At 33.4% G+C, this 10,915-nt stretch overlaps 1 protein-coding gene across 1 annotated transcript in view; it reads left to right on the plus strand.

Moving 5' to 3' along the window:
- LOC110026529 (serine/threonine-protein kinase STY46-like) overlaps positions 1-10,915 on the plus strand; it is a gene marked incomplete at its 3' end in the record, with an annotated part of 108,573 nt that overhangs the window by 69,824 nt on the left and 27,834 nt on the right. The window contains 1 exon segment of the mRNA XM_020727496.1: positions 8,123-8,298. Within this exon segment, the coding sequence (XP_020583155.1) occupies positions 8,123-8,298 (176 nt within the window).

Genomic DNA, 10,915 nt, shown 5'->3' on the forward strand with positions numbered 1-10,915 from the left:
ATATATATATATATATATATATATATATATATATATATTTATCATACCCAACTTGTTACAAATATAGCTCACCTTAGTTCTATTAGGGGCTTTCTTGATAACATCCCCTAGTTGTTCACCGAACTTATATGAGCTTTATAAATCAAATGTTGTTGATTCTTTTCTCTAATTGAATTACATTATGTCTTAATGTGCTTAGTTCGTTCATGTAAGACGGGATTTCAAGCAATATAAATTGTAGTTTGGTTATTTCTGGGGGTGTAGATGAGCCGAACATGAGCACGAGCGAGCCCGAGCTCAGCATGTTAGAAATAACATTGTTCGTCTTTGACTCGTTTATATTTCAAACTTTAAAAATTGTTTGTGTTCGACTCGTTTGCTTAGCGAGTTGAACATGAGCTGTTTGCAAACAAAGAGCCATTTTGACAACCCTAGTCATGCAGTCGTATGAGATCAGGGGTTGGAGCGAGATTTAAATCATATTTTTTATATTATATTATTATTTATAAAAAATATCATTTAAATATAGTTTAATATATTTTTATTTTATTTTTTTAATTATTAATTTTAATTGATGTAAATTATTGTAGCTTTGTAATCAATTAAGTTATTTTAAAAACAATACTCATCTATTATATCTATTATATATTATTTCGAACAAAAATGAGTCGAACATTTAAGAACAAATCTTTGTTTGTGTTCAGTTATATATCGAGCGCAAAAAAATGTTCATGTTTAGCTCGTTTGTTTAGCGAACGAATCGAATATGAGCTTCTTAACGGGTCGAACACAAATTGTCCGCGAACAACAAGCCGTTTTGACAACCATAGTTATCTCACAACAATTTTGTTGGAGTTATCATCTTAAAAACCGTTTTGGTTAAAAGTTGAGAGACCCACATTAATTCACTCTAAGTTTGTGTCATTGCTCGATAATCAGATTTTGCAGTGGATTGTGGCACTGAATTTTATTTCTTGCTCTTTTATGAGACCAAATTACCACCAACAAAAAATCAATATTTAGTAATGGATCTCCAATTAATCTTGGAATTTACCCAATCCGCATCGGAGAAACATTCAATATTTATATGCCATGATTTTGATAAATTGTACTTTGTACGAGAGCTCCTTTGAGATAATATATTATATGTTTGAGAGTTGACTAATGATGAATTATAGGGGAAGACATGAATTAATTTATAATGCTAACTGAATAAATAATGTCAGGGTGAGTCACTGTGAGGTTGTTTAATTTTTCCACTAACTTCTTATGTTATTCTGGATCATTAAAAGGCTTTTCGTTCTCGATAAGTTGTTGATTAGGAAACATTCGATTATTGCATGGCTTGACCCCTATTTTTTATGTTTCTGCTAACAAATCTAAAACATACTATTAGTGTTAAATTGATTTTGGAGGAATGATTTCAATGATAATATTTATTGCATATTGCTTCTATTAGTAATAATTTCATCAACATAAATTGCCAATAGAATGATTCCATAACCAGATTGTATCTAGAATACAATGTGATCAGTTTTAATTTTTTGCATCCCTAAGGACTTTGCTTCAATCCATAAAATGGTCTTTGAAGACAACATACTTTCCTAGGCTTCCTGAGCAGTAAACCTAGAAGATTACTTCATGTGTGTATCTTCTTAAAGTTCACCGTGCAGCAAGACATTATTCACATCAAGTTGGGTTTATGGGCCAATTATTCAATTTCGGCCAAGGACAAAAAGAGGTGAACTGGAGTTGATTTAAGTAGAATGTGTCCAAGTAGTCAATCCCATAAGTTTAAGTATAGCCCTTAACAACCAACAGAGCTTTGAGACGAGCTGCAGATCTGTCAAATTGAAATTTAACTACAAAGACCCATTTATAACAAATAACATTTTTGCTAGAAGGAAGTACAACTAGTTATTGAGTTTCTTTTTTAGTTAAGTCCTTCATTTCATCAAACATTATTGACTGCCACTTAGTATGAGATAAGGCTTGTTACACAGATTTTGGTTCCTCAACAGAGTCAATGGATGCAATAAACGCGATCGAAGTAAAAGATAATTGATTATAGTTAACGTGAGAAAATTGGATAGCACATTGGTGTTCACCTTTTTGACGAGCAATGGGTAAGTCAAGGTTGGTAGGAGAATCCATTGAAGAAGATAATCCTGGTGTCCAATGAGTTCTTTTAGAGTAAACATTCGTGTAGGTAACCTAGGTCGAGGTGCTGGTGGTGGAAGTGCAGCTGGAGAAAGATCTGAATTGATGTTGCTATGATGCACAAACACTTCTAATTAAACAGTTGTCCAATATTGGATGCTTTTCGGACACTGGTGCTCCTCCGACACACCCCGGAAACGTGTCAGAGACGTCTATGGCGTGTACAATAAAAAGGACATGTGTTAAACTCTTGATTAGCGAATTTACAATTTTAAAAAAATATTTTTTAAACATCTATGGTATATTTTTTATAAATAAATTTTTTAAGAATAAGTTATTTTTAGTTTAAACGTTAAACCTACCTGTTCGCTTATTCCTCCGGTTTCTTTTCTTGCTTATGAGCTCCAGCATTTAACCAATAGCTTGTCTCAGTTTGTATTTCTCATTATAAAAATATTAGTTTTTGAAAGATACAACTAGAACAACAAAAAGCCTTTATCCCGCTACGTCGGGTCAATTACATGAATTTTTTTCTCCATTGCAACTTATTGAGTGTCATATTTTCATTTAATTCTAATTCATTAAGATAATTTTTTATACAATATGTCAGTCTTTTTAGGTCTACTTCTGTCTTTCTTACGATAAGTCAAATCTTAAATATCTACTCTCTTAATAGGATCATCATCTGATCGACGTTTAATGTGACAAAATCATCTTAGTCGACTCTCTCTAATTTTGTCTGCCATTGGAGCTACACCCTAACACGAATATATTCATTTCTTATTTTATCTCCATGTGTCAAGCCAGTCATCCACCTAAGCACTCTAATCTCAGCAAATTTTGTTTTATGCTTCTCTTTTAAGGGTCAATTTTCTGCGCCATAAAGCATTACAAGTCTCACCACCATCTTAATTTTTATTTTAACGGCATGTTCGCGTCCTATTTGCTTAACAATAGAAGTGTACCTGTCCTGTTTTTTTTTTGTCGTATCAGTGTCGCCGCGTCCTTATCTATGTAACGTAGCGATGATGTAAGACATTAACACCTCATCAAAATTTTGTTAAGGATTTAGACAATGACGAGTCACCAAGGAATGAGGTTTGTTAGGAAAGGTAACATCAGTAAAAACTATGTACTTGTTTAAAAGAGAGGAAAACACTTATATCTATTTTGTAAACGAGTATCCTAGAAAGCCACCTTAATAACTTTAGAGTCCAATATAAAAGCTTGTGGATGAGTATCACGAATAAGACGAGTATATCTGAATATATGTGATTCAATGGAAAAGAGATATTTAGTTAGAAACAAAACTTAGTAGGGTATCTATTTCTATAAAATAGTAGAAGATATTTGGTTGATCATAAAATATGTTGTATAAACTATGCTGACTTAGAATTGTTTGGGCACATTTGTTTGAAACAGAAGACATTTTTTTTGTTTTAAGAAGATATCTATTTTTTTTTCCTTTCAAGTACTCCATTTTTAAATGAAGTTTCGATACATGATGACCGGTGAATATGTCGAAAAATGTGCAGAAGAATATTCATTGACATTGTGCATTTGTCTCTTACTAACAGTGGTATAAACCAATTTTTAAAGGTTGCCACAAACTCTTCTCACTGCACTAAGGGATTATACTTCCAAACTTCTCCTGCATCTACCCTAACATTATCTCTTACCTTATATTCAAATATTTGCTCCACTTATTGTCATCTAGATCCATGCCTCCCTCAAACTTCGGCAGATCCACTTTGATGCCAGTCCTTGTGATTTCCATATGTGGATTGATGTAGGGTGTTGAAGTCCCGAAAGTCCCTTTGATCTTTTGGACACCTCTTTGCCTCCGTTGATAATGAATCCCGAAGCGGCGTGGCCTGTATTTCTCATCGCTGATGTCTTCTTTGTGGAACAGATTCAAATTCTTGTCTTTGTACCCCCTTCGACTCACCTGATTTCGATCGTGGGTGATCTTTTCTTGGGTCCAGTCATCCCATTCGATAAGTCTCTGTTGGAGACGACAAATTTCCTGTTGTACTCTTCCTGGGTAAGTTTCAGCGCACATCTTCGTGGTGGCATGATTAGTGTTTGGGTTTGGAAGGTGGGTTGAAGGTGGGAAAGCCACGAAAGAGGGAAGAAAGAAAGAGAAGAGAAAGGAAGAAAAAAGAAAAAAAAAATTGTGAAGGTGGCGTGGTTGGGGCGGATGTTAGAGAACCCTAAAAGAAGATTAGGGTTGAGCTAGCTCTGATACCAAATGATTCCAGAGTTAATCCAAAATCACAGCCAAACGACAAATATTTATTGTGGAATTCAAAAATTACAATGATGACTCCTCGACATAGAACATCACAAACAGGGAAATGGTAAATAACGATGATTTTGCAAAATAAGAAAAGAAAACATCACAAGGCATGATAACAACCCTCTATAGGGACGAGCAGTAGATTCAGAAGGGTAGGAAGCTTTGCAGTGGATTGGGCAACCACTAGAAGATGATGGCGGGCAACTTCATGGTAGGTGGAAGGTGTTTGCGGTGGGCTGGACGGTTGGCAATGGCTGGATAGTTGCTTGAGGCAGTAGACCAGCTATATGGAAGGTGAATAAAGTGCCGACAGTGACATAATTAGTGTTGCAGATGTCGGGTGGCAGTAGGAAGGCTGTGAGGAGATAGGTCGAGAGTCGGGGAAAGCATAAATATCTCGGTGGGGTCAAGCTACAGCCGAAGCACCACCCAGTTCCTTTGAGATGATCACCACCTTGGACCTTCTCACCGTCTGATACAATCCTCAGAAGGGAGAAGCGCCTAAAAGGCAACAAACTAAAATCTAGAATCATCAAAACTAACCTTTAAGTACTCAAACAACACATATATAATAGTTGCTAGTAGTTAGAAAGGGCAAGAAATGGAATAGGAAAGGTAATATGATAGGAAAAGTTTAGGACAAGTGAGGCAGGTGGGCAAGGAAAGTGGTAGAAAGGGCAAGAAATGAAATATATAAAAAAAAAGGTTCGCGGTACTGTAGCAACTACGGTACTACGACCCAAGCTCTTGTGCCAATGCTAGTCATGCTATTAGCAAAATTAAACTTTATCCCTTGATTCGTTGTTCACACTTTTGGTTCCATATTTTGTTGCGAATCTTCAAGCTCTTTAATATTAGTAATCATGTTTAAGAGCATTTGATGCATGCGCCAATCATCAATTATTAGCTTCTTTATAAATGCTTCGTGGAAGCCGAACTTTCTACATATTAAAATCACTATGAACTAAAATTCAATTTCAAATTTGAATGCATTTTGCTTTGGAGGTCATAGTTCAAGTCATGGAAGTTATGTTGCATGGATATGGACATGGGGCCACATACATGACATCGGCACGAGACAGATTTGTTACTAATAATATTGGATACGAGCAGGCGTGAGACAAACCATTGTAATAAAAATTAACTAAATAAAATATTTTGAGTAGAGAAGAGACATAGTTAATTTAATCATATTAATTGTAAAAAACTAAGAGCCCGTTTCTTATCACTTTTTTTTTATTTTTGATATATTTATTTTGTAAAAACTAATCAAATTGTATTTAAATAATAATCAAAACTTATAAAAGATATTTTTGAGTTTTTATAAAAATATCTTTCTCAATCGAACATGCTTTAATTTAAATCAAAATATAAAAATAAAAAATAAAAAATAAATAAAGAAAAACAAATGTGATCACAAATGGCCACAAAATTATTCATAGATAATTGTTTAGTTTTTGATATACAAAAGTAAGCATATATTATCTTGTGCTACATTAATATTTAAGGTCTCCCAATCAAATATTCATTAAGAGAAATAAATGAATCAACACCTTCTTTAAATTCTTATGTATTTACTTATCTAACACCTAATTTTTGATTTTTACATTTATGCCATGCAAATCTTTCATATCACATTTAATATACCACCATTTTTAGTTTAAAATGTGAAATACACTTTTTCATATATATTTGTAGGGCGGCATATATGTAAAAAATGAAAATTTTGGTGCTAGATATGTAAATACATAAATTTTGGGTGGCATTCTTATAAATCTTCTTTAAATTCACACGCGCATGGCATTCTTATAAATCTTCTTTAAATTCACACGCGCATACACGCGCGCGCACACACACACACACACACACACACACACACACACACAATGCACGCATATCGGACATTGACACGGCTCTTCAGTTAGAAGTATCCCTACATCATAGTATGAAAAGAAATTCTGATATAGGTACTCTTTACGTGGGAGAGATTTTAATGAAAGCTTAGCATGATATGTAGAGTTTCATGTAACAAACACACAATTTGCAGCACACAACCTATGTACAATTATTTACTAATTTGATGAAAAATAAGAATATAATGTTAGTCAATTTCGCTAAAAACTAAAATGTTCTTTGCATAAAATTAATTACAAGAATATAAACAAGAAATCTAGGCACAGTTATGAAGCCACTTGAAAGAAATCTTGCAAATATGGCTAAACACACTCACTCTCAAATCAAATATAACTTCTCAAAAAATTTCAAAGTCTCTCTTGATCATGGAATTGAAGTATGGAAACAATAGGAATTGCAACCATTAATGAGCTTTGCACTTGCTTTAGAGCCTCATTTATAATTATAAAATCTTTTAAAATCCATTTTTTTTCTATTGTATAGGGTTCAGAAAAGGGTTGCCAAAGTCAAATAATCTACTATGTTCCCAAGTATTTAGCATAAGAGTCACTAACGTAGGAAAATATGGTAATCACATGTAAAACCTAAGGGAAGCTGTGATTACAATGTGGGTGTGTATTATTTGGTTTAAATAAAAAAACCAAACTAAGCAGAGTCAATTTGGTTGATACAGTTTGGTTTAAAAAAAAAATTCAGTTATGGTTTCAAAAATGTTAAAGTTTAGTTTTCAAATTTTGGTTCGGTTTTACCTCTTATTTAACCGAATGAACCGACAACTAAATTTCTTAGGTAAATCTTCTTTGAGATGTTTAAGAAGTAAATTCTCTAGTGATCAATATTATATAATTTCCGCTTAGTAATTTTCACTTTTTCTTGCTATCATCATAACATAACTTCAAACTATATTCTGATTTATGTAAAATCGATTTGTTTAAACCAAGTTAAACTTCAGTTTGACTGGTTTGGTTTTATCAAAATTTTGTTTGGTTTGATACTCTGGATTTTGGATTTCGGTTAAAGTTAGTTTGCCCAATTTGAAAACTGAACCTCCGAACCGACCGAATGCTTACCCCTAATTATAGAGTAGTGGGCTAGTGAAAGTTACATTGAAGTTGGAAATCTTTGAACAAATAGGTTAACCATTTGTATATAATATCATGACATGGGGCTCTCCTAACTTTAAGGTGAGGTACCCGTCACCTTCAGTCAACTGTCCATGCGAGCCAATCGGATTTAATGGTTTGATTGAAGCACTTCTAGGCAGTTGCTTGCAGGTTTAGTTCTGTTACTATTCTTCAATTATAATCTTATGCTTGATTTGGGAAATTTTTAATCTCCCTAATGAAGTTCAAATTTCTATTACTTGATTTATATAAAAATTTCTAATTCCAATTTTTGCATATAATAGCACCCGAAGCTATTATATTTTTTCTCTTTCAAGAATCCATTATATTTATCTTTGTTCTCAAAGTTGTGAATGCCACGGCCATGTGCGTTGTTGCACATGATTTTATGTGGTCTGTGTGAATGGTCATAAGCATTTTCATTTTAATACTATGCGTTATTGCATGACCGTATTATATGGATATTCACAATTTTCTGGTTCTTTTTATAATTAAGAAGAAATCATGAATACGCTTGTGTTTTTGTTGAATGCATGGCATAGGTCCCTGTGTTTTTTAAATTGACATACTGAAAATGTAGATGATTCTAGCTACACTTGATTAGTTTAGTTATTTTATTTTGCAGAGTATATGCATGGAGGAAGCCTCTTTGACTACTTGCACAAACAGAAGAACACGTTGGAGCTCTCTTTGTTGTTGAAGTTTGCTCTTGATGTGTGCTATGGGATGGATTACTTACACCGAAAAAACATCATCCATAGGGATCTAAAGACTGCGAACCTTTTAATGGACAACAACCAAGTACGCAGGCTAAAATTACTACTTTCAGTTGAAACTTCGAAATTTATTTTAATTTTTTATGCATGCACTGTTATTTTCTTGGGGTATGGCCTATAAAAGAGAAGTTACATTAAAATAGTCCGCTGGTTTTACTAGAATTTTATTAATAATCATATAATGAGCTTTGGCCACTTTTTTGTGGATTTGCTTTGTGTAGTATCATTATTAAGTTCTTGTTAAAAGCTATGTTGAGTGGATTTCAGCTTAGCATGACAATTTGAGACAATTCTCCAGAAAGTTTGCAAATTAGTGTCGGACGTCTTTACCGGTAATAGTTAAAATTTTTGACATAAAGTCCTATTACCGGTGAATTTACATGGACAAATGTCCAATGCTAAAACATGGGTCGCAAAGGTAATTAAATTAGCATCCGAAATAGATGATGCAAATGTTTGTGTCAGGTTTAGAATCCGCAATGTGTGCCGTTAGGAAGTTGCGATGAGATTCTTTTGGACGCAAATTTTAACTGTAGAAATATCGTCTGATTTTGTCGAACGTATATTTAACGTCAGAAGACCTTGACGACTCTAATCTGCATCGGATAAGGCCGATGCAAATTCGACACAAAACTGTAGTAAATATATATAATATATATATATATTTAACATCTGTGAAATTTTGTACACATGCACAAGACAAATTGCACAACTATAATATAAGCGTCCATCCAATATTTACTCATCACCAACACACAAAAGATTGAACTAACTTATATCATTAATGAAAATAAATAGAATTATCTTTCATTTCAAAAAGTTTTCTAAGTTGTCTATCTAACAAAAATTTATAAATTGTAAATGAAAATACATATGCAGTGTATGTACATGTCCAAATAACAAACAAGGAAAAAAAAACATAAACCCCTACGGGGCATCTTCATCGCACTCATCATCATACTCTTCCTCTTATTTCTTAACTGAACTCTGAGGTTACTTGCACGTCGATCTACAAGCTACTCTAGTCGCGTTACAACGGCTTCGATTCCTTAGTGCCCCTAGTGTAGCCGATGAAGTTTCTCAATCATAGCAGTGACATACCATACAAGTTCAGCAAACTCGTATGATGATGACCTCAGACCCTGAGCAGATTCGTAGTGCTCGATATGAAATGGAATTCCTTTTTTTCTTAGGTCGTATACCCTTTCATTTTTCTTCCCAACAACTAGATTCCAAATCTCCTAGTCAGATTGCTCAGGAGCATACTAACTACCACTACTAATAGTGGTTGTCGGATTCTTTGTCTGGCTTTGGCTTTGTATGTCCCGAATGTGTTTTCAGTCATCTTACATAATTTAAATCAAGAAATAACTAATGTTTTACATTAAAAATATAACTAAATTGTAGAAAATTAAAGTTTTTTATTTAAATTGACACAGATATGTCAGACACTCCCTCTTGCGTCTCCGCACGTTGATGTGCTTGGACAGTGTGGTTGGTATCAACCTCCACCATACTCAAAAAAATAGGGTTACAAGTGTGAGCATCCTAAAGAGTTGACCTATTGAAAGGGAGTCGTGCGGCTTTCTTGTTGCATCTGAAGCAATGCTCTTTCTCCATACTTTCTTGGAGCTGGGGGCGTTTGAAAATAAGGAAATTATCATTGAAGGCAACAACAATGCAGTGATTAACTACTTCGAGAATTGTTTGACAACAACAACTTGGTAATAGTTCTGACATAGCTTTTTTGTATGACTTTAAATAAGTTCTTTTCTTTTTTGCTAATAGAGAATGCAACAAAGTAGCATATTTTTAATACTTCTCTTTTACATACCAACGTTTTTCATCATAAAACATTGCAGGTTTTACCACTTTTACAAATTTTTTTCTTTTTTAAATTTAAGTGGTTCATTTCTATCACACAATAAAGATGAAAAATATATGTATAAACTAGCTAAACAAAGTGAAAAGAAAAGTAAGGATTTAACACAAGTGTATTAAAGATGAAAATCAAAAAGTACTTTTCTTAGAAAAAGATATTCAACATAGGTAGGTTAGTTACTGAAAGTCTACTGAAAATCAAAAAGTACTTTTTTATGAAGTTTCTGAAATTACGATCGACCTTAATGATCTTAATATCGAGCATAATAATAAAACGTTTCATTTTTACCGTTGCATTAGTAAAAAAAAATTGAGGAGGCTTTATTGAAAACTAAGGGTGGAAAGTCTATAGGATCTGATGATATCCCAATTGAAGTGTGGAAATATTTGAGAGATTTGGGAGTTTCTTGGCTTACTAACTATTTAATATTATTTTAAAAACTAAAAAGATGCTTGAGGAGTGGAGGAAGAGTATTTTGGTCCCCATTTTTAAGAATAAAGGGTATGCACAAGAGTGTGCAATTTATAGAGTAATTAAGTTGATGTGTCCTACTTTAAAGTTATGGGAGAGGGTAATTGAACATAGGTTAAGACGCATCACAAAGATTTCTCATAATCAATTTGGATTTTTGCCCGGCAGGTCTACTATGGAAGCTATACATTTATTGAGAGGTTTGATGGAGAAGTTCAGAGATAATAAGGAGAATCTACATTTGATTTTTATTGATTTAGAAAAAGCTTACGATAAGGTTCCAAGATAT

This window comes from Phalaenopsis equestris, unplaced genomic scaffold (assembly GCF_001263595.1).
Source record: "Phalaenopsis equestris unplaced genomic scaffold, ASM126359v1 Scaffold000376, whole genome shotgun sequence".
Lineage (NCBI taxonomy): Eukaryota > Viridiplantae > Streptophyta > Magnoliopsida > Asparagales > Orchidaceae > Phalaenopsis > Phalaenopsis equestris.